This window comes from Rissa tridactyla, chromosome 2, assembly GCF_028500815.1.
Source record: "Rissa tridactyla isolate bRisTri1 chromosome 2, bRisTri1.patW.cur.20221130, whole genome shotgun sequence".
NCBI lineage: Eukaryota > Metazoa > Chordata > Aves > Charadriiformes > Laridae > Rissa > Rissa tridactyla.
In genome coordinates this window covers 140924153-140949268 of record NC_071467.1, presented here as the reverse complement: position 1 = coordinate 140949268, position 25116 = coordinate 140924153, and the positions used below count along the sequence as shown (strand labels likewise).

General features: G+C 39.4%; 2 protein-coding genes across 4 annotated transcripts in view; one reads left to right on the top strand and one right to left on the bottom strand.

The window, feature by feature from the left end:
* The window catches only part of CASD1 (CAS1 domain containing 1), a 33942-nt gene extending 29763 nt beyond the window's left edge, over positions 1–4179 (top strand). For both annotated transcript variants that reach the window (XM_054191708.1, XM_054191709.1), the window contains 2 exons: positions 678–770; positions 1824–4179. In XM_054191708.1, the coding sequence (XP_054047683.1) occupies positions 678–770; positions 1824–2090 (360 nt within the window). In that variant the 3' untranslated portion in view covers positions 2091–4179. The remainder of the gene's footprint in view (positions 1–677; positions 771–1823) is intronic.
* Positions 4180–7453: 3274 nt separating this feature from the next.
* The window catches only part of SGCE (sarcoglycan epsilon), a 35652-nt gene continuing 17989 nt past the window's right edge, over positions 7454–25116 (bottom strand). For both annotated transcript variants that reach the window (XM_054191711.1, XM_054191710.1), the window contains 8 exons: positions 22834–22906; positions 21790–21988; positions 20305–20467; positions 13714–13925; positions 12929–12955; positions 12024–12212; positions 10392–10435; positions 7454–7762 (listed from right to left, as the gene is read on the bottom strand). In XM_054191711.1, the coding sequence (XP_054047686.1) occupies positions 7746–7762; positions 10392–10435; positions 12024–12212; positions 12929–12955; positions 13714–13925; positions 20305–20467; positions 21790–21988; positions 22834–22906 (924 nt within the window). In that variant the 3' untranslated portion in view covers positions 7454–7745. The remainder of the gene's footprint in view (positions 7763–10391; positions 10436–12023; positions 12213–12928; positions 12956–13713; positions 13926–20304; positions 20468–21789; positions 21989–22833; positions 22907–25116) is intronic.

Below are 25116 nucleotides of genomic sequence, written 5' to 3'. Positions count from 1 at the left end.
AAAAACAGAGAGCTGTAGAGATGCATGAGTGTTTGGGAGGTGTTAGTGTAGGAAGCAACCTATGGGACCTTGTAGTCACTTTTAAGCAGAGAAGTGGCCCACAGGGACATGCACGTGTTTTTTTAAATTTGGATTTTCCTTTTAGTGTCCTCTGCCCCAGTATACCGCCACCTGTCTAATTCTGTTCCCCCTCTGTTTCTTTTTTTTTTTTTTTTTTTTAAAAAAAGTTTGTCCTGCTCTCTTGAGGGGTAGCACGTGTGTCTTAATTTTTTAATACTAATTTGTCCATCTTGACATGCTCTCTTTAAAAATTTAGGGTTAACTCCGATTTGTGGCCACCTTCATTTTAGGCTGGCGTGGTATAACATGTTTTGTGACCATGCCTAGGAAGCGTATAGTTGTATCTATCAACATCAAGGCCACGATTCTACTGAAGATGTAAATGTGACTTGCTGTGCTGTAAAAATGTGTGTAAGAGATTTGCAATTTCAAGACCTACTTTAAGTATAAACCGCATGGATTTTTGTTTGGTTTATATATTTATTGGATTTTAAAGAAAATCTAATGCACGACAGTTTAGACAGTGAAAATGAATAAACCTCTTGTGTCTGTGTGTGTGTGTAACCTGCTTGTCATCCACAGTCACTGTTTTGTTTTTTTACTTTTTTTTAAAAAAGATTTTAGCTTTCATCCTCATCAGGAACATTCCTGGATATGTCCGATCTGTGTATAGCTCGTTCTTTGCCTGGTTTGGCAAAATTTCTCTAGAGGTAAGTAGAATGATCAGAAGTACAGTGAATTAAAACTTTGAAATGTAAGGTGGCTTTATTATCTAAATTGTAGTATAACACATAAATAGTGAAAACATTTATTGGCTTATTTAATACTATGCTGTTTGACCTCTTTCAGCATCGTAGCTTCTGTCTACACTTAAAAATCATAGCTGAAATAGTAGTTTCAGGACTGAACTTCTCTCTTATGCTGGTTTTTGGGGGGGAGCTTAGGGTCGTGAGGGTGAGCTGTGGTGTGAATGCAGTTGGAAGATAAAAATTCAAGCCAGTTGAAGAACCAGCATGAATTATCCTGACTGGTATAAGTACGCTTATAAATGTCTTTCCCCTAGCAAGCTTTCCTGCATTAATAAACAAATGTAACTTTACAAACAAAACCCTTCTTAGTGCAAATGTTACCTTGTTCCATTGAGCGTATATTTTGAAACAGTAGGAATTATCTTGCGTTCCATTTTATTCGCTGTTTAGTAATATTAAATGTTTAATTTTATTGTATTACTAAAATAGATTTTAAAAAGGGAAAGGAACTTACAGGAGAAACTCACTGTAATACAATGTATACGTAATGCATGATTTTGAATTTTTTTTAAAGGATCTCATTTTCACTGTTCTGATTCCCGGTGACCTTTAAGGTGCTGATCTACTCCTGGGACCTTTGCATTCATCAGCAGTTGAAGCGCTATCTTTTATTTGCAGGCACGTTAGTTCGGTCCCTCACCAGAGATACAGTAACTGAGCGGAGGTGTATTCCTCATCTCTTCTGACACGACGTAAACGATGCTCCCCTGTGCCGTATTTGGTTAAGGGCTGAGCAAATCCGTTTTATGGTTAACTCTAACAGACTCATCGTTTTGTCTTACAGCAAAGACACATGGAAAACGGCTTCTCAAAGTATGTTATTTAGTCATAAATGTCTGACTTCAGCAGAAGTACAGTGTGTCAGTTGATGCAATAGTAATAGTTATATGTTTTTGTATAAGTAAAAAATATTTATAGATATGTATTATTAAACACACTCTTTTTTTCTTTCAGCTTTTCATTTGCCAATACCATATTTGGCTGGCAGCAGACACAAAGGGCATCTTGGTGCTCATTCCTGGATATCCGATGTTCAATGTCCTTGTCAGCACTTTTATATTCGTGTGTGTGGCACATGAAATTTCTCAGATCACGAATGATCTGGCACAGATTGTGGTTCCTAAGGATAACTCAACTCTGCTGAAAAGGTTGCTATGCATAGCTGGATTTTTTTCTGGACTACTCTTCTTCTCAGCAATGCAAGATCAGTCGAGGCATTAACTTGAAAAGATGCTCGGAAACTTTCTTCAGGTTTACTTTGGGTCTGCCTGAACAAAAATTCTCAACTGGAGGTACAAGAAGACATTTAAATTAAGTGTGTGGAAAATGTATATAGTGCAAATAGCCTTCTCAAATAATCTGAGAAACAAGAATGCACTGTACAGAATCGCATGTGAAAAAATGAGTCTTTTCTACTGGATATATGTTTCTGTTTACATATCTGTTGAAGCGTGACACGAAGAAGTGAAGTTAAATGGTTTAGCGATACCATGTGCATATCACGGAAGTCACTTTACCGTGGGTCAGCCGAATGACGAGTGGATGTTACTTGAGTAGTGCCTCTACAGAACACGGGCTGTGATCATTCTCATCAAGGAACAAAAGAGAGCAAACTTGTGATCCTCCATTAATGGTCACCTTTAGCTGATGTGAATCATGAAATTACTGGTAAACCAGGGCATTTTTCTGAACAAAAGGGTAATTTTTTTGTTTAGAAATTAGTATTTTGGATGGGCATAGTATATGTTACATGAAGCCCTTTATACATGGTAATAAAAAATCATCACCAATTCAGTGATTTAAGATTATATATAAATTTACATAACATTTTATGGGGTTTTTTTAGAAATTTAAGATGTTTTCAGCAAATACGATGAATTCTGAGGTGAAATTTTTTTTATAAAGTTTTTTTTTCCCTACAATTGTTTGCTTTTTCATAAATTTTCACTAATTCATTTAACTATGTACAAATCTCTGTAAAATCCCAGTGAACAACGATGAATAATTTTCAGAGGCTCAGTTCAAGATGGAGAATTTTTGGAAGGCCTCCAACCTTTTCCAGTCAGATGAAGTCCTGTCATACCCACTCCATCAGATCTTACGGAAATGGGAGAACGGGGGAACGGTGATCTTTGAACCTCCTCCTGAGTTTGTAGGTGATCTCGAACCTAGGTGTCATTAGGGAACTGGTGCCATATTCTATCCTGTAATAATATTTTCACGTAAAAGGATGCGCGTCAATCTTGCATGACGAGGAGGAGGGATTGAGCGGTCAGTCTTGTTTCATGCAGATGGTGGAGTCTCAGAATTGCAAATGAAATGAGATTGGAGCTCTTTGGGGGTACCTCTTTTCCCTATCCTTTTTAGCAGTGCCCATCTTTCTTAATAATTTTTTCCTTTACCATAAGAAAGTAAAATTGAAAGACATAGCCCTTCAGTGTGACAGTGACAAGCTATAATTTACGTTCCTTTTATTTGAAGTTACGGTCATCTCTCGGTTTGTGGTTTTGGTTTAAGTGATAGTTTAACCTCTAGTTGTTTTTTCATTTCATTCTTCTACTGATTACTTGTTAGCAGTCAAAAACATGAGCACAATATTGTTTTCCATGCATATGTGCAATTATGTGTGATTATAAATAATAGGAATCCTAATTCGTACCATATGTACTGTCACGCACATGTGTTTCATCTTATCCCAGTTAAAAAACTGAATTCAAACTTGCAGCCACCAATGAGTGCAAAAAAAAATTATTAAAAGAATGGCTTCAATTATTTTTTTTTTTGGTGGAGAACAGTTTCTTTTAAAGAATGACCAGTTGTTCATCATAAAAAAGAAAAGAAAATCACTCGCTCCCCCCAGATTCAGCAGTTTTACTAAGTCTGCCAGCTATTTTGAAGCTCTTGGAAAGATACTCAGCTATTTGTTCTTTTTTTGTGCATTATTTCCAGTGTTTTGGAAAGTTAACCTTCTTGGTCAGGACATTTTGAACGGCTGAAAGAAATGGTACAGGTGAACACGGTGGTGGGCGACAGGCTGCATAACCTTCATCTATGCCAGTATTAGGAGCAATGGGGAACTGTGAGTTTGAGGGCTAATTTTTGTTTTGTTCTTCGCAACTTAAGTATTGTAGATATAATTTTATTTATCTGTTGTACAGACTTGGTTAAAAGATTTATTTTTAATGTTTGAAATAATGCACTTGTTTACTATCACTGTATGTGGGATAAATATATTTTCTTTTCAGGTTATGTAAAAATATGACGTAATTTAAACGTTAAATAAATGTGCTGTGGATGCTTATTTTTGTAACGGGAGCAGCATCAATTAAGTAAAAACTTCTTATTGCTTGACTCTAGCTGGGCTACAGTTCACTATTATGCCTACCTTAAATCACAGATTAGTATTGTGGAGCTTCTCCAAAGTGATAGTCTGGATACTGTTACTTCAAATTAAGGGCAGATACTCACTTGTATCACCAACGATTTCGGACGCGAGGCAGGAAGAAAGGTGCTTCTGCAGTAAATCGCACTGTCCCAGGGCTGATGCAATTGCAACCAATGCCCCCCAGGAGCCCAGTGGGCTTCAGCAGAACTCCACAGCGGAGGGGGCGAATACTTTTTCCCCACTGAGTTACAAGCTAGAAACTCTGCGGCAGAGCTTAGAACTGACTTGGCTTTTCTGCAGTCCAGCAACATCAAGAAAACCGTATTTGTTTGGGTTAAGAAATTTAGCTTTTAATTTAGGTACTTAAGTCCCACACTGAAGAGAAGAAGGGGCTCCTTCATCGAAGGATTCAGGGGTAGTCCCTATCCTCAAAGCTCCTTGTATAAATGGGGAGGTAATACCTAGTGTGGGTGCCTGAATTAAGTGGTGCAAATACCCGCCGTCCTTTCCTGTTACTGCACATATTCAGGCATCTCCCCCAGTTTAACTGAAACCCTGCACAGTCGGCTCCACTTCAGTTCTTAGACACCATCCACTATCACCGTCCGTAACGTTAACAACTGTAACACAAAGTTGTTCAGGCATTATGTAAAATAACCAGGCAACAGCATCGCTACTTAATGTCTTCCTATTTATTAGATTTTACATTTCATATATTTACAAAGACAGCAGTAGTGCTATTTAATTTGGCTCCAAGTGTCACTTAATCAATACAATATCGGTTCATACTGTCATCATACATCGTTATCGTTAAAAGAGGCTGTGAATTTCCTGTTTTAACTATCAGCACTTTTAACTAGTTCTTTAACCATTAAGTGTCTTTAGCCAGCTTTATAAATCTATGCTTCCATTGGTATTGTTTTAATAAATCAAAATAAATAATTTGTTATTAAACTTACCTCAAATAAACGAAGCTTTCAATCATAAAATAGTTCAGGTGTCCTTGACACCCAAGACACCAACATCATTAGATTCTTTTCAGAACAGGTGGAGCACCTGCTGGTACAAACTGATGCTTTATGCGCGTACATAACAGGCTGAGAAATTCCCTTAAATATATTTGCACTGTTACGTATTAATACAAATAAGGTGGGAGCAGCTCAACCGGTAGCTAATTGATTGTCATGTCATCCTCAAGTTATCAGAAATCGTTATGATCCAAAACCAATACTATTTACAAAGTTTAGTCTTACGTTGCATTAAAAAAAAATCATTATTTAAAATCCATTCCATTCATTTCTGTTCCAAAGCACTGGCAGCTCATACATTTGAAAATGGTCGTAGAAACCAAACGCTGATTGTACTCAAATTTTTCACAGCTTGGATAAAAGACATAAATTGTTAATTTACTATAAACCTCAGTGGGCAGTTTTCTAATTCACTTTTCACGGCTAACCGTCCAAGCTGCTGGAAAAGAGGAGGGCTCTCGCAGGAGGCTGACTGCCGAAATGTCTCCCCGGTACCTTTTGGGTGAGGCAGGGGCAACGTGCCCCACTTAGAAAGTAAAAGTAGGAATGGCTGGCTCTTCCAGCTGTTTCAGAAACCAGCTTAGTTTTTCAACTTACACGCCTGTAGCCTGAGCTACCTCTCTCCTAGTGTGACACCCACCGGCACTATTCCCATGGCGAGATGCATTTCTTAACGTATTCTGGGGGTTGTGCTCAGCATTTAGGGCAGCCCTGCACACTCTGATGTTTAACGCTTGACAGTATCCAAGCGTGTACAAGGTACTGAGTGCTGATGATACGCTTTGCTGCAATAGTTACCTCACTGCCTGAAAAGCAGCTCAGGGCTTCTTTTAACTATCCATCTGCCGAGGTGCGGCATTCAGGTCCAAGCCTATGAACACATTATGTTCATTTTTAAGCAAAGAAAATAAGGTTTTGTGTTTTAAAGGAACAGGGCTGTAACTGTAAAAAGAAAAAGAAAAACAAGCAAAAAAAAAAAAAAAAGCCAGTGACTACTTTGGTCCTTCTACAAACCTAATAACCTTATTTTACAGTTTCTTTTTAGCCTCAGTCTTAAATTCCTGCATTACTCAGTTTGTCTTAGTGGAGACCTCAGAAACCTCAGCTAAGGCAATGCGGGCACCGTTTAGCAATTTTAAAGCAGACGCGGCTTTCTGCTTACAGTGCAATGTCCTGATGAACATACAGCTTCTGAAAGAGAAAATATTACAGAAAAAAGACAAAGCATAAGTCAGCTTAAAGCAATACGATGCTTTCAGGTAAAACCCCAAGAAGTGTTGGTGTGAGCTCTTACAGCCAGAGCCCCTAAATCCTGTGTTACGCTGTATTGGAGGATTTAAAGAAGCATCAGAAAAAATTCAGTTGAAATACACAAACAGTGTCGGGAGATAAATTACCACCATCTATTGAAAAAATTAGGAAACCTCAGTTCAGATCCTTTTAACAAAGTTTGTATTATTAAACTTTCCGCTGCACAAATGCCTCTCTCCAAGCAGCCACCTCCCAGGAAAGCACCTATTTAATCAACTCCTTTCCAAGATTCCAAGAATCACCCTTGGATTATTGGTTAGCTAGTTCTTCCACAACTTTTTTTGCTCCAAAAAGAACAAAGAATGTGGAGGATATAAAAAATAAAACACGTGGGGGCATGAGGAATATCACCAAGAAAAGTTTAAGAGTATTTTTGAAGAGTTAAAAGTTAGTCCATGTATACTGTAACAAAATTTACTCTTGCTTATTTGCAGACATTAATTTCCGCCTACAGTAGTTTGTAACAGTTTCTTCTAAAATAACCAGATGAATGAATGGACAGATTTTAAATGTTTTATTGCTCACAAGCTGTCAAATAAAGAAACAGAAATCCAATTTTCAACAGGAATAGTTTTAGGCTTTTGTTCGGTGGTTTTGTTGTGGTTTTTTTTCCAAAAATAACTTTGCTCATGACATTTTAATAATCTCTACAAAATTAATGCCTACTAAATCCAGAATACTATTTCTGAGCCTCATCGTATTGCACAAGTTGTCATGCTTATAGAGTACTGCTTGTCGTGTGCAAACGTAAGGCAATTCCGTCATCCCGCTGAGCACAGTCTGAAATCCCTTCAACCTGGTGCTCATTTTGTAGTTTTGACTTCCCTGTGACAACTTTCAGGAGAGATCACAAGACAGAATAAAGTTTGATATTTATTAATACATATATTTGAAAGATTATTTTCTGAATGTAACAAATATAAAAAGTTATCAGTGTTTACAAATTGTCAAAAATGTCCGAAGTACAAAAGGATACAGTACGTTAGTTATATGGGAGTGATCGTAGGCTCTGGCACTGAGATCATCTTAATACTACGGGCATGCACAATATACACCAGAAAAACTCATGCATCAATCAGAACAAAGAAGGAAACGAGACAATTTTCTGCCTTCTCCGATTACAAATTCATTGCTTCTGTTAGTTTTCTTTCCTCAGGAATACCATTTACCTGCAAGTAGATGAGAGTGTATGTAATCCAGCAGTGGCAGGTGATGCTTCAACGATATTGAACTGTCAATGGGTAACACAGCACATAAATAGTATTTATGAGGCTTTTATCAACAACCACACCGGAGAAACACGACAAGTACAACCTGGACCAAAAGACGACATTTTACATGGAAAAGCTTTGCTCGCTTGCTTCTGGGAAGGGAGAGATCGAGGAAAAGGTCATTTAACTGGGAATTTATCTTTCTGTTTGGGATCTAACAGGCTTCATGGGGAGACTGTGACGCTCAAAACGGAAAAATGCAGTATATGGTGTCCATATACTATTTAGTCTCTTGCATTCTAGGAATATCCTATAAACTTTTCAATCTAAGCACCTTAAAATAGTCCTCACAAATTTTGCCAATCAACAGAGAGACAATTATAAAACTTAACATGCCTTTTCATATTGGAGACCACTAGCAAGTTTCAGCAGTATAATATAAACCTTCGATGCGAGTTGTCACCTTTCATACAATTCTTTCCCAGTTATGTTTCAACTTCGTGGAAGAGTCGAGCATTACTGTCAGCTATTAAATCTGCATTTTTATATAAGGTTAAAAACAAATTTGCTTCTTACTGGGGATTCAGGTAGTTCCTGAAGAGGACAGTGGTTATTAGACATGGTCTGCTCTTCAAATTACTAATGATGGTCTACTGAAGCTTTAAAATAGAAAAACCTTCTTTCATGGTGGTGACTGATAGTATGTTAATAACCCTGAGTATATTATTGGGAATTTTCTGTAGGAAAGGAAGAAAATTCAACAATGAATGTCTAGTTCTGTAGGTTTTTTGGCCTTCAGTGTTTTAGTTCTGTAAATTTCTTAGTTCAACAGATCAATACATTGATTGCTAAGTTTCTACTGATGCTACTAAAAATCTTAGGAGTGCCTGAATTCTGTTTTCATAACATTCTAAAATTCGTAACATTCTAAAAATCTAACCTTCTGACAACAGGAGTCATGGATATCCTTTAGAAGATAAACCGCGAGAGGCACATGCCATCACGTCATGGACGTGCTTGCAGTGTCCCCTGCACATCTGAGTTACAAAGGCAGGTGCCATTGAAAACTAAGAGAAGGGGAGGAAACACTGTCTGTCCCAAATACATTTTCTTCACCCCTGATTTCTGAGAGCTTGTCACAGGCAGCGTCTGTGATGAATAGGAAAGAACAGGTGTACTCTACCAAAATAACGTACCACAGAAAATACAGACACTGGAGGATTTTGAAATCTATTTTTATGGCAGTTCTTTGGTGCGGCTTGCAGGCGACAAACCCACGCTAGCTTGTATTTCATACCTTTTTTAAATGTCTCACTGCTGTCAACATGCAGGACTGCCAGGTGATTTTGCATCTTTTTTACTGCGAGACAGACTGGAATTCTTGTAACAAGACAGTCATAACAGGAGAGCAGAACTGTGTGACATTTTTATTCCGCCTTCTAAGCGCCTGCAGTGGCGAGCGTGAAGAGCTCTGCTAAATGTCAACCCAAACCAGTGCTGGTGGCTCTGGAGGGATACCGCCAGGGTCATCTGCCATTCCCCGTATATGTATAATAAAGCACACAAATAGCAAAGCCAGCAGAACTGCAGTCAGATTTTTGGTTGTTTTTTTTTGTTTGTTTGCTTGTTTGTTTTATAAATGTGTTTTTAATTTCCCAATAACAAAAAAAAAAACCACACACATGGGCAGAAGCATCTATTATATACTTGCCTCAAATCTTTGAAATGTTGTCATACGAAATTCTCCTTTAATCCCCGAAAGCAGTAATGAAGAAGAAGGATTTTGAATGAAAAGAGTTGCTTACGTAACTCCTAAGTTAAAACAAGTCTTCCTCTTGGAGCTGTAGTTCCCGTATTATGTTCAATATGTATGTATAGAGAGAGTTTTGCCTAAAAACGTCTTTGAATATTCAAAAATTACACGTTGGCCTCTACGTTTTCCTTGTATGATGCCTATCCCCTTTCACATGGCTATGGCTGTCGCTTTTTCTCAGACCGGATATGCTAACTTAGAGAGGAGAATCAGCCTTAGTAGATGCTCTGATGGGATCATTCACGACCTCAGTCGGTACATTAGGATTTGTGGAAATGATGGAAAAGCGATGACTAAGACAGGGGAAACCTGCAGCGTGGGTATATGCCTCACCACAGATGCCCCAATATCAACTCTTTATGTTTAGTAACAGCAATAAAGAGCTCTTTCTTCAGAGCTTAACTAGTATTTGGTGGGAATTGGAAATTTTCGTTTCCTATCAAGTTCTAGGGAATTTGAACAGTGTAACCGGATTTGGGAATCTAGCTGTAGCTTCATGTTGTAATACAAAATTATTTATACGAGGAGGTTTCCAACTCAGCTGTACCAGCTCCCAGTGTCTCATGCCGAGTCCTAATGCAGCATTTCTCCTACTTGTTTAATCAATCCCGTACCAAAATTTTCACTGATGTATCAAAACAATCTAGAATGACAACGCTGTAATACTTTGCTCTATTTGAAAATGGTTTCCACTGTCCATAGACTGTATGCGGTTTGACTAACGATTCCTCTGCACCGGTCACTTAATAGCTACAGTATTTTCTCAGTACTGACCTGCACTCTGCTGCTGTGGAATCCGAGTCTGATGTGGCAGGTTCCTACAAAAAACAATTTAGTATCTTTAATGCTTCCATGCAAAGTCTGAAGTATATTATGCATGAAAGTTCAGCATTTGAACTTCATTGTTTTGCTTATGAAGCAATAATCCATTTTCACTATTATCAAAATCTTAGCCAAGTCAATGAAAGAAAGAAAATTAGCGTTACAGGGTAGTTGCTATTATTTCACTTGTCAATTAGGTTCAAAGGCTCAGACTTGGTGAAACGCCAGAGGTAACAAGACTCGCCACAGGTTTCTGATGTTATACAAGGTTTGGTTTCCATAAGTGATAGACAGAGAGAAGGTGAGTCTTTGCAACTTCATTATTGACTGTGGAATGAAGGAATGGTCAGCTAGTTTTACACATCAGACCGCTTCACTTACCAAGGCAAAGTTCCATTTTCGTGTCCTGCTTAAGTGTCTGTTTTAACAGCTACCAGATATTACGGTTGTTTTTATAGAAAGGAATTAGGGGATGGAATGCAGGTGAAGCAGATAAAAACCCTACGTACAATGTAAGAAAGCCTTTGGTACCAGCTTTGGCACCCCAGTCATAAAAAGTTGCTATTCTAAATAGAGAAGAAACTGTAAAATCCAGGGCAGAGCACTTTGCAGCTGTTGTAGAAGGGATAATTTACACAGCTGTACTTTCTGGAGAACGTAGCTTTGGGACAGGAAGAAGAAAACACTCTTCTAGCATGTATCTACATTATGAAGGGAATTCAGGGCAAGCACGTGTAAGTTAGGGCCAAGTTAGTCCCGGCACTGGACCGGTATCACTGGGGCCACGCAGGCTGCCAGCTGAGGAGCTTGTGTTATAGCACGGCACTGAAAAATGATGCCAGCCACTTCGGAGACCCCTGCGCCTCGGACCTGCTCAACCCCAGACACCTCAACCAAACCTTTCTAGAAATGCCTTTTTTCTACAGCACAACCGACTTGTCCGAATTAGAACACGTGCAAAGCAAGCACGAGATGGGTCCGTCTCAATAGTTTCATTAAGTTACTGATAAATGAACTTTAAGGAACAGAGATGAAGAATTTTCTGGTTTCTGTCTCGGAGGGAGGCTGGCAACAATGGAAGCAGCTGAGACCTCTGAATGTCTTCATTGGCAAGTCTGTGTTTATTGTCTGCGTAAAGGGTTATGCTCTTCTGTTCAACGTTAACATTTCAGGTACATGGCGAAATGCTTACAAAGTCTGGAATTTCTGGTATGAAACTACCAAGCTGCTGGTAGTTTTATATGAGAACTCCAAAGACATGGGTTAAGAGGCAGGGTGTCTAAAATAGAACAGCTCAAATCGATTCCTCCGTCCAAAGCAGTTTTTCCTCCAAAATATGCAGAAATGTAACTGTTCCACGCAAAGCTTCTTGCCAAGTCTGCACGCTGAAACCCAGCCATTTAATTTTATAACAGAAGGCCTTTCTTTCTGCTTGAAATGCCAGCGTCGGAGCTATCTTCAACTACAGAGTCATTACTGATACGTCCATCATAAATACATTTCAGACGGCAAGCCCCGGAATCCGTCGTTGAATCGTGCAACATAATGACTATTAACAAATAAAACAAAAATCTAAATACTTACTGCTGTGTTTGCATCAGCGGCATACTGGTATTATCGTAGCTGTCTGGGTGAAGGGCCGGTACAATCTCACCGGTAACCGGGTGAAACACTGGAAGCGTTGAAAGAGGCCATGCGATTTCTCTATTTTTAGACATGTCACGGAGCTCTTTGGTTGATTTCTGTATAGCACTGTGGTGAACCAACTGGATGCTATGTCAAAAGGAAATAAAATAGTAAATACATATTTTTAAATGCTCTATCAAAACTGATAGACTTTTACAATTATTATTTTTCTTAAAAATAAAAGGACCTTGATGCATGCTACAGACTCTACAGTGCAGCAATTACAGTAAACCTTTAGATAGTTAATTTAATTAATATTGGATTTATTTAATTTTTAAGGCAGTAATTATTCCATTAGATTTTGCTGTCTGGATAAGTATGTTTCATAGGATCCAAGACTGTGCGATTTGCTACTAATGTTCCATTTATTTGCTGCAGTTAAAATAAAAGTTTTGGTTAACTCCTGATTCTTGCGGCAGATTCATAGAAACTTATAGATTAATTTTAAAACACTCCATAGTCCAGGCACTGGATACCTTCCGGGATAATTTGGTCTCCTGTCTACTGCCTTTAAGATATAGGCTGGGAAGTCCAATAAGCAGGAGTATAAATTACATATTAACATATTTACTCTAACAGCACTATTTTATTTTGAATTGACAGTGGTTAATTTCAAACCCTTTTTATTCTGGTCTTCTATCCTTGCCAAGACTCTGATTTAAAAGCAGCTTTCACATTTATGAATTAAACCATGGATTAGAGAGAATGAAAGAAGATTATGACACACATGTATGAAGCATGACAAGCTACTGAGAATGAAAATTAAATGGTAAAAGAAAAATAACAGGAAAGAAGACACTTACTCTGGTGTTTGCATGTTTCTCTTTTCCCTAAAAACAAAACAAAATTTATGAATTAAATAATAGCATTGATAGTTGGAACATTAAATCTATCTGATGATGAAAATAGTACATGATGGAGAAATGCTGACAAGGTTATTGCTAAACGCAACTTGGCAGCATTTGCAACTGGGTTTATGATGAGGCCTTGATGAACGCACGTATAGAGATGTGATACTGATGACGGACACGCACACACAGACACACACACACAGAGAAATGAAAAGGCAAGTTAGAGAACAAGCTTCTGGCTAAAATAAATTCTGTGACAAAATGAAATTGTAGTTTGTGTAAGAAATGGCAGAAATTACGTTACTTGCTGCTTTCCTTTTATGTGTTTCTCTTTTATAATATGTCTAAATTCAGTTCATATCCTCAACTGGATTTATTTTTAAGTTAGCATTTTAGAAATTACTTAATATTTTCCTGAATCAATGATCCTTTATTAGTATTTTATTTGTTTGGGGCATTTTGGAGAGTTGTGCGTATGTGGAGATTTTGTGAAGCTTTGTGCGTACATGGAGACTTTTAACCCCTTCAACTAGAGCAATTACAGGTCCTATATCAATTCTCTTGGTAATTACTGTGTGTGCTTAGATGAGATATAGTTCAGTATTTCAAGCAGATATCTTTTGGCCTGTTTTAAATGTTTTTAATGAACTGAATGGAATTCTTCTAACAAATAGTCTTCTGTGCATTATAATCTTAGAAAAATTTACAATTACTTATTAGCGTGTTAAAGTACTCACACTCCTTCCCGTCGGCAGCACATGATATAGGCAAGTATTAGAAAAAGCACCAGTGCTATTGCCGAGGGCACGGCCAGTGTAATTAGGAAATCCGAGTAATAGTCTCTGCTTTTCAGCGTATCGGAAGGTGGCTTGTACTCTCCACCATCAGGTAATATCCCCTCTCCACGAATCACTTCCTGAAAGGTGGAAACTTGTTTTGTATTGTCAACCTGATGTCCAGAAAAAAAAAAAAAAAGGAAAAAAAAAAAAAGAGAATTATATAACAAAGTAACAGAGTGTAGAACAGGCAGTATTTATCCAGCCATAACATATAAATGAATCCATATGACACATTTGACAAATTCTGTGCAATTTCATCCAATCACTTTATTTTAACCAATAAAACTTTACATTTCATTGAAAGCTTCTCATCAATGTGGTAACTAATACGACTTCATTACTTTATCACATTATCTCTTTATTTTGTGCCCACCAGAAATACTACGTTTTTTACAGATTAATTTTAGGTATATCTCACACAAATAGTATTTGAGTAAAAATGCTGTAAACATTTCTATGCAAACTGATCATTCGATACTGATTTCTTTTGGATGGATGAATCCATTTCCTATTAGTCTTCCTAAATAACAATACTGCCCTCTCTTGTATGAGGGTGGTAGAGATGAAGAGTGGAGTACCTCTGCATTTTCTTCCTCCTCCTTCCTATTGAGCTTCGCATCCAGGGCCCAAAGAAGCAAGAAGCATGAACCGAGCTGCTGAGAACTGAGCAGCTCCATGGCCTCCCGCACCCACCCGACGCAAGAAGCACCACGACAGTTAGTTGACCTGAGCCAGAGTTCCAAGGCTTTTCTACCTCCTAATTCAACTAACATCCAAAAGGCTACTTTCCCGGTCACAAGTAATTTTTTATTTATTTTTTTATGTCTGTATCTAATGTTTCTAGAAAGACAACCTTTTTTTGCTAGTGAATTCCCTACTGTATTTAACTGACTGCCTTTCCCGCACAACTTTTGAATTTTCTGCCTCCACTTTCTCGTTATCTTCAGTTAGATATTACTGTTAAATTTTATCAGTGTCAGTTTTAAAACCCTCTCCAGATCATTGATGAAAATAAATTATGTTTGCTCCATGCTTGACCTGTTCATTGAGAGTCAGGTCATGCTTGACCTGGCTGTTCATTGAGAAATCTTGCAATTGATGGTCATTTCTTTATACTTTACACTTTAAGTCATAAAATGCTGTATTAAAACTTATGCAATGGATGAACAGGTTTTTCATGGAATTCCAGAAATAATATTATGTTGAGCTTCAAATGCATACAGAGGTATATATATATTTTTAAGTACAGTTTTGCAAAAATTAATTTATGTATTCTTCACTCATTAAATTCTGCGGTATATTTTATGTTATGAATTCTACCTGGCTGCTTAGTTGAATCTCAAGCCCTAAGCAAACGCACAAAAAAAAAGATGTATGCAGCTACTGATGTGACCGAGAAGCCCATGCACAGTGGGAGAACAAACTTTATCAGAAAGCAGCATTAAGAGGAAGCTTGTATTAAGTCACCCGTCTTTTCAGTATTTGGGACCCACAAGCTTAAATCTACTCTTTGATTTAGGTGCTAACCGCCAACCTCACCTCATAAAAAGTGGGCAGAAGAGGACGTGGTGGTGGTATTTTCACTCACTGGCCTCTGCTGCGGTTATGGGAAATGGAGCTCAACTCCCTCCCAGCCCGTGGATCTGGAGGGATCTCCTGCCCCCCTGCTTGCCTTGTGAAAAGCAGGCTGTGAGTAGATGGAGGGAAGCATGGCTCAGTTCTCCCTTTGATCCACCAGGTTACAGCATGCAGTAGCAATGTTGCTGGCAACAGCAACCCCCCCTCAAAGACTGTTTAAATTCAGTTATCATGGCATGCTGCCAAAACAAGTGCCAAGTTCAAGAAGGCTGGGTTATAGGCTGCTGTAGAAAATTATGCTTCTCTTTGACAGCCTGTTCCTTTTACACAATCTCTGCTTTTCTCTAAACAGCACGACAACTGTGCTTCATGATTAGTTCATGAGCCACTGTTACTATTGGCCATTTTTTTCTGGAGAAGCATTCCTAACCCGCTGCTCCTCATTCTGCATGGGTACTACTGTTGATTATTCTTGCATTAGCGTGCTATTCCTTTGATGCTCCTTTTGAAATTCACCCTGTTTCCTAAGGCTGTTTCTCCAATTTCTCAAGAGCTTTCTAAATTCTATCCTGTCCTTCAACGCACCTGCAGATCCTTTCAGTTTCATGGGGCCTGCACATTTAATTTAAGAGAATCATAGAACAGTTTGGGTTGGAAGGGACCTTTAAGGGTCATCTAGTCCAAACCCCCCAGCAATAAGCAGGAACATCTACAACTAGATCAGGTTGCTCAGAGCCTCGTCCAACCACCCCTTGAATGTTTCCAGGGATGAGGCATCTACTACCTCTCTGGGCAACCTGGGCCAGTGTTTCACCACCCTCACAGTAAAAAAATTTATGCCTTATATAGAGCCTAAATGTATCCTCTTTTAGCATAAAACCACTACCCCTTGTCCTATCACAACAGGCCCTGCTAAAAAGTTTGTCCCCATCTTTCTTATAAGCCCCCTTTAAGTACTGAAAGGCCACAATAAGGTCTCCCTGAAGAGAAGAAGCCTTCTCTTCTCCAGGCTGAACAACCCCAACTCTCTCAGCCTGTCTTCATAGGAGAGGTGTTCCATCCTCTGATCATTTTTGTGGCCCTCCTCTGGAGCCGCTCCAACAGGTCCATGACTGTCCTTTGCTAAGGGCTCCAGAGCTGGATGCAGTACTCCAGGTGAAGTCTCACCAGAGCAGAGTAGAGCAGAATCAGCTCCCTCGACCTGCTGGCCACGCGGCTTTTCATGCAGCCCAGGATACAGCTGGCCGCCTCGGCTGCGAGCGCACACTGTCAGCTCACGTCCTGCTTTTCATCCACCGGTACCCCCAAGTCCTTCTCATCAGCGCTGCTCTCAATCCCTTCATCCCCCAGCCTGTACTGATACCAGGGGTTGCTCCAACCCAGGTGCAGGACCCTCCGCTTGGCCTTATTGAACCTCCTGAGGTTCACATGGGCCCACTTCTTGAGCCTGCCCAGGTCCCTCTGGATGGCATCCCGTCCCTCAGGCATGTCAACTGCACCACTCAGCTTGGTGTCATCCACAAACTTGCTGAGGGTGCACTCGATCCCACTGTCATTGAATATATTAAACAGTACTGCTTCCAACACAGACCCCTGAGGGACACCACTCGTCACTGATCTCCATCTGGATATCGAACCATTGACCACTACCCTCTGGATGCGACCATCCAACCAATTCCTCAACCACCAAACAGTCCACCCATCAAATCCCTATCTCTTCAATTTAGAGAGAAGGATGTTGTGGGGGATCATGTCAAAGGCCCTACAGAAGTCCAGATAAACGACATCCGTAGCTCTTCCCTTCTCCACTGATGTAGTCACTCCATCATAGAAGGCCACTGGGTTGGCCAGGCAGGACTCGCCTTTGGTGAAGCCATGGTGGCTATGTCGAATCACCTCCCTGTGGTCCACATGCCTTAGCACAGCTTCTAGGAGAATCTGTTCCATGATCTGCCCAGGCACAGAGGTGAGGCTGACAGGTCGGTAGTTCCCAGGCTCCTCCTGTCTACCCTTTTTAAAAATGGGTGCAATGTTTCCCTTTTCCCAGTCACCGGGGACTTCACCTGACTGCTGTGACTTTTCAAATATCATGGAGAGTGGCTTGGCAACTACATCAGCCAATTCTCTCAGGACTCTGGGATGCATCTCCTCAGGTAGTCATGAACCTGATCTTCTCTTACAGTAGGAGGAACTTTGCTCCCGCAGTCCCTGCCTTGTGGTCCGTCCACTCGACAGACATGGGAAAAGAGCTTGCCAGTGAAGAATGAGGGAAAAAGTTGTTGAGTACCTCAGCCTTCTTGTCGTCTGTGCTACCAGTTTGACAGTCTTGCTTATCAGGTGGATTACACTTTCTTTCACCTTCCTTTTCTGGCTGACATGCCTGTAGAAGCTCTTATTATTCTTTGCATCCCTTACCAAGTTCAGCTCCATCCACACCTTGGCCTTCCTGACCCCATCCCTACACAACCAGGCAGCATCCTCATACTCTTCCCAGGATACCTGTCCCTGCTTCCACTGCCTGTGCCTTTTCTTGCCCTTTAGTTTGACCAGCAGGTATTGACTCAGCCATGCCGGTCTCTTGCCTTCCTTTTGTGATTTTTTACACCTGGGGATCAAGAGCTCTTACACTCTATGGGAAGCATCCTTAAAAGTCTGCCAGCTCTGTTCTGCTCCCTTGTCTGGGAGGGCAGTTTCCTAGTGGGTTCTGCTGACTAACTCGTTGAACAGCTGAAGTTTGCTTTCCTAAAATTCAGGGTCCTGACTTTACTCCTTGCCTGACCCTGAGGCCTGTGAAGTGTTGGACCATCAGTGCATGATCACTGCAGCTGAGGCTCCCTCCAGTCTTGACACCACCAATTAGCTTGCACTGGTGACCAACAGGTCCAGTATCGCATCTCTTCTGGTAAGGCTGTCTATTACCTGGCTTAAGAATCTATCCTCAATGCACTCCAGGAGTCTCCTGGATTGCCTATATCTCACTGTGCTACCTTTCCAGTAGATGTCAGGGTGGCTGAAGTCCCCCATCAGGAAGAGAGCCTGTGAGCATGATGCCTCCTGTAGCTGGAGTAAGAAGGCTTTGTCAATAGGCTTCCCTTGATCAGGCGGCCTGTAGTGGCTACCAACCACAAGGTTCCCTTTGCTCCTCAGTCTCTTAATTCTTACCCATAAGCTTTCAACCTGCTTGTGGCTATTCTTTAGAAACGGCTCTTCACACTCAATCCACTTCCTGATGTAGGGGGCAAGGCCTCCACCCCTCCTTCCTTACCTGTGCCTTCTGAACAGCCTCTGGCCATTCAGAGCTGCACTCCAGTCACAGGATTCATCCCAAGTTTCAATAATGGCAACTAGGTTGTAGCTTTCTAGCGGAACGGTGGCTTCCAGCTCTTCCTATTTGTTGCCCGTGCTGTGTGCATTGGTGTAGAGGCACTTCAGCTGGGCTGCTGGCCATGTCACCTTCTTAGAAGATCACCCCTTAATTCCTTTGAGGCATTTCACTGGTGTTCCCCTGTTGGCTCCTATTATCTCAGGAGCCCCTGGCTCATCTCCATAAGACTTCAAGTGTGCTGCAGTGTAGTCAGCACATCTCAGAGCAACAGGCTGAGCACATCCATCACCTAGCTTACTAATGAAGAATAGCAAGGCATTATTAATAATTCCGCTATGATTATGGCTAGCCAGCCATATCCTCCTCACCAGGTCATAGCTTCATCTAGGCCACGTTCCTGAGCTTCCATATGAGACAGTATCAAAAAACCTTACCAAAAAGAAATGACATCTGCTGCTATACGTCGATTTTACCTCTTTCTTTTAGAAGACTTGAAATAGTTTGTTCTTGATGAGGGCTGACTGCCTTGTACTATTTTTCAGGTGCGGGTAAGTATTGCTGTGTACACGTGTATCTTTTGCAATTTCTCAAAGGAAAGCCAATAAACAGTAAATAAACTGGATATTCTTTTGAAAACAAGGGTTCTCCAGCTTTCTAACAGCCTTCCTAATTTATAGTTTATAGAAAGAAAGGGTTAGAAGTTACCTGATCAATTTTGTGTATGAATACCTTTTATCATACTCAATACATTTTTTACATTGTACAAAAGCCTTTCATATCTCCCTTTTTGTTTCCTCTTGGGTAATGTCTGAAGTAGCTCAACAATCATCTCAGTTAATGTACCTTCAACCACCTTTGTTCAAACTTATCTGTGACGTTCTCTTCCAATACTGTATCGTTTCTTGAATCTCCTTACCAGAACTAAACAAAAATAACCTTAAAAAGCCTCTTTAGGAATTATACTCCTTCCACGGCAAATAATCTAGTGTTTGGTCATCACTTTTCTTGTATTTGACTGAGAAGAATGTTCCCATTTATTTTGATTTCATTAGTCAACACTATTTTCTTTTCTTTTTCTATTTCATTTTTAACATGAAATATGTTTTGGACAATTTTCAGAAAGATTTTTTTAACAGCATAGAAATACTATTTAACCGGTCAGTGCTGTAGACTCAACATTTGGGAAAACATATATACACACACATGCATATTTTAGGAAAGCAAGTCTAACTAGCAGTATTAGCATGCTGAATTAATGAACTACACCTACCTAAATAATTCTCTCCTACTTTTAATTCTGTGAGCCCTAGAGTTCTCTGGACATTTATATAAATCACCACTACTGAAAACGAACATGGTGGTTTCACTGGCGCTTAACTCTTTAACAGAATTCAGCCCACAAAGCAAAATCCTTTCACAATCTTAAGAGTGTCTACTAGATGGAAAACAATGTCCATCAGTCATGACAAAGAGGAATTTGGCAGAGCTGTCTGGCCAGGCTGGCAAAACTCTTACCTAAATCATGTCTGGCATAAAATATTGTACTTCTACAAACATCATTTTAACGCAAAAATAAAATAACTCACCAGAGAGATTTTACACCAGTCAATATGGAATTGAGTACGAAATTTTTTATCGCAGGTTATTACAGGTTCCATTTCTTGACTGCATCTCAGCTGATTTTGTGGGTTTTCCACTTCTCGTAAGCACGAAGAGAAGGGAACATCTGCCCCAACCATAACATACACACTACAGAAAGAGATAAGTGACGGACTGTCAGGACACCTCTCACAAACCCCCAAAGGACAATGACATACTCTTCCAAACATTATTATTGTTCACAGTAGCATTCAGCTGTGCTTTAAAGACCAAAACTACTTTTTTTTTTTAATTCTTTTTCTTGATACTGTAGCTATGCACTGCCAACAAAATTTGCAGAATACTGAAAGCTGAATGTAAACTTAATACTTCATTTAGCATTACAGTACACAAGATAAGAGCTACAGTGCTAATTGTATTATTCATTTTCATATTTAAATATGTAGAACACTGATGGAATATACAGTCTGCTGCAACAGGTAATAATATATCAATGGATCCCGAAACATAAATTAGGTCATGGTTGCTGTTTGGTATACAAGGCATTATCTGACTAAATGTTTGAAATGTAGCTGCTTGTTTTAAGGGGTTCTGCTATTACTCTGGCTAGTACAGAAGTCGCTTTCCTTCTTTAGATGTGCTCAGAAACTCCAGGTGCACAGAAGGGCTCTGAAACAACAATCCTTTCTGCACACATCTTGGATTTTGAACCCTCAGACCTGTCTTAGATATTATTTGACACAAAATATCTAAAAGTAACTAGGCACCTTTATTTTTGCCAGGGAAAAGCACTACCACAACCATATTTTGAAAAGGCTGAATCCTTATTCCTTTCTAATTGAAGTATCCTATTTCAGAACAGAACTTATGGTTACAAATCACAACTGGAAATAGTACATTCCTGCAGTTTACACTTAGTAACCGAAATTCCCCAGATACCTCAGCTTATCACTTTCAGATGAAAGTCCAGAGTGCTCCTGAAACACATAACTAAATTTCACTAAGTAAGAGTACAGCTACAAACGACACTGTTACATGCTAAATGCTCTTGGAAATATAAGTGCCTTTGTAAGCTATGCTCTGTCACAGCTTGTTTCAAAATTTTGAGTCTTGTGAATTGGGAACTACCGAATACTCTAAAAGTATGCCAAACAACTGCTCAGAAGTAAGACTGGAATTACAAAATAAGCATACTTACTACCAACTGGTTTATAATTAATGGAATTCATTAGTATTCCTTGGATTGTAAAATCAATATAGGAACTGTCACCTGTTGAAATGGTATCTAACCATGGTATAACAGGGGCTCGGACCATCAGTAAACTTTTCAGATCTAATACCAATCTGGATTTCCAAAATATAAAACAGCAATTGCAAAGTTTCTAGAAAACCTGAAAAAATATTAAACTTTTAAGTAAGAAAAAAAAAAAAAAAGAGTAAAGCAAAAGCATCAGACTGACAGATGTGCTTACCCCTCTTTCATGTCATTAATAGGAAGTGGAACTCTCCCTCCCCTGTCGAGGGCTGAAGTAATGTTTATAGCATTCAAGCGTTCTGGCTGCCACACATTTTTCACTGCTCCGAGAAAGTCACCAAGAACTTCACTTGCTAACATTTCTTCTACATTCATATTCCTTATGAAGAACTCCGCTTGATATGGTAAAGGAAAATCTAGTTGTGATGAAAAAGGAAGAGTTTTGCCTTAAACAAAGGCTCCATTACAAAGAATTTCAAGTAATTATTAACATAATACCACTTTGATACACCTTTCCAAAAATCTTGTATTTGAACTAGCTCATTTTTCATCCTAATGTGATTATGTTTAATTAAATAGTTAGTACTATTAACTGTTACTTAAGCTGAAAACCACTGGCTATTTATAAGGGAGCTGGGAGATGACGGAGTAGACTAGAGGAAAAGAGTCTCAGTAAATATTCATTAAACAGATAACATTACTTTTATGCAAATTTTGGGATCAAACCTGATCTGCAGTGACAATGGATTCCAACCTGCAATACTCCAGACAATAAATATATAAATATGATGAAGAGAACTAATTTTAAGGACACAAACTACTCAATTTTTTTTAATTGAAGTGTTCATATATACCATGATTTGTTTTTTTCTGGATCTGCCTATACGGTTGTTCTCTGCATAAAGAGCATGCAGAACTAAGCAAACTAAACAACATGCAAAAAGAGAATAAAATCCTTCATGTAAGGTCCATTTGAAAAGACAGGGGAAAAAAACCTTGAAATTAATTATAAAAAAGCAAATATGCTTTTTTTTTTTTTTAATAAATGGGGAATAATAGTCTTACCTGACAGAAATAACTTGGATAAAAATAACAAATTGAATCAAAAGAGAGAAAACTCCCTTACTTTCCATTTGTGTCACCACATTTAACTTGAACACCAACTATTTTACATCAATTTTTTAATCTTAAAAGAATAGGAGCACATAAGATGTTTTTGCTTATTTGGTTCAAAACACAACAAGCTATTTTCTGTACATACCTTCTGCTGACATTATATTAATGATTAAATTATGTCTTGCTGTCTCAAAGGTACGTCTGTTATATGCGGTGATCTAGGGTTAAAAAAAAAAGAAAGATGTGACTGCAAAAGAACAGTGTACATATGAAAATCGGGTAAATGAAACATCAGTGAAAATTAAATAGATAACTTAGAAATACTTATCACCCTTTTAAATGCTTTGCCTCCTAAAATTTGAAAGGTAAGATCAATTTATTTCACACAGTACTATCTTCAAGTCAGGACACCGGAATTTTCTCAACCAGTTGATAGCCAAATACAATTATCCAAAGGATGTATGTGAACATAATATATTTTGGTCCAGATAAAAGTGTTCTGCCATATATGTGTATTCTTTCCTTTCTGCTATCTTTGATTTAAAACCAACCAGAAGCAAAGACTGGTTTCTCCATTTCTCCTTCTGCCCTCCACCAATACCTTAAGATCTACATTCATTGATAGCTCCAAGTGAACTAAACTAGATGGAGATACTTAAAGGAAAGGGTGTTGGGATCCCAGCAATTCTAATATTTGGGACTGTGATTTAGTTTTAGCTCTAGCTCCACTGAAGTCATACCCTATGAATGGATCCACAAGAATTGCTCCAACACAAGTAGTTTTTTTTAAAAAAATCATGGAACCTGTAACTGTAGGGGAACTGAAAACTAGTAGGTAGATGCAACTTTCATGACTCTTATTTTTGGAAGCTTATGCCAGGGTTGTCAAGCACTGGAACAGGCTGCCCAGGGAAGTGGTTGAATCACAGTTCATTCATTTCAGCGACAACGGAGAGGCAAACGAGTGGCAACAGTGACAGATCTATGTTGCTTCCCAGCAAACAGAGCTACAAAGCACTGTGCCATTGATTATTAAACAAACAAAAGTAATAGATGTTGCACTTCTTTTAAGGGATTTAAATGAAGGAAAAAGGCTCCGGAATATCTTCTGCAGGTTCATTTAAGCGTAGAGGCAAAAGCTTACCTGACACAATTATGTCTTATGTAATGTAACAATTTCATCATAAAATTAATAGAAAATAAATTCCTGAGATTTTACAAATCCTCAATTCTGTTAATTTTCCAAAGGGTTGTTTCAACAGCATTTTAAACATTAATACTTAGAAAACCTAAGTCTCTGGTTGTACAAGCTCTATACAGGAACACAACAGTAGCCACTTTGAGCCTGCACTCCAGCCGTGAGAGCTGCCAGGGTGGACCATGCCCCTTGTGACAGTGGCGGGGACGGCCTTTGTACTGAATAATCAACCAAACACAAATCGCCTTTGCACAGTTTTCAAAGGAGCTTAAGCTCAAGAATGTTACCCACTCTATTGCAGTGCTATGTATAATGTTAGGCTCATCTAATCATGAGGTCTCCCCCCATTAACTGACCTACCTATGACATCACCTCAGGAATTATGACTTGATTAAAGTTCTATTCAGGGCAGGAATGTGCAACCACTCCTCAGATGGAACTACGAAGTGGATCAGATGCAATCTGCCCTCCTCACGTACTACAGAATTAATTTAAAAGCCACATTTGAGAAGGGAATGCAATGAATTAATTTGTATGCTAGGCAAGATATAGTTCAAATATAGGCTTGGGGTCATGCTTCTAATGGAGGTCTTGATATAGAACCTAGAATCTTAAAAGCACACGCCATTTAATGAAAGGGCAATTTTAAATAACAGTTTCCTCTACAGAAAGCTAAGCGCAAGTACTTCTGCACACGATTAATTTTACAGATGTGATTAGTCCTGTTGAAATCAAAACTGAATCATGTGAGACCCCACCTGGAGTATTGTGTTCAGCTTTGGAGTCCTCAGCACAAGAAGGACATGGACCTATTGGAGCAGGTCCACAGGAGGGCCATGAAGATGATCAGAGGGCTGGAGCACCTCTCCAGTGATGACAGGCTGAGAGAGTTGGGGTAGTTCAGCCTGGAGAAGAGAAGGCCCCAGGGAGACCTTATAGTGGCCTTTCAGTATCTGAAGGGGGCCTACAGGAAAGCTGGAGAGGGACTTTTTACAAGGGCACATAGTGATAGGATGAGGAGTAATCAAACTGGAAGAGGGTAGATTTAGATTAGATATCAGGAAGTAATTTTTTCCCTATGAGGGTGGCGAGACACTGGAACAGGTTGCCCAGAGAAGCTGTGGATGCCCCATCCCTGGAAGTGTTCAAGGCCAGGCTGGATGGGGCTTTGAGCAGCCTGGTCTAGTGGGAGGTGTCTCTGCCCATGGCAGGGGGTTGGAGCTAGATGAT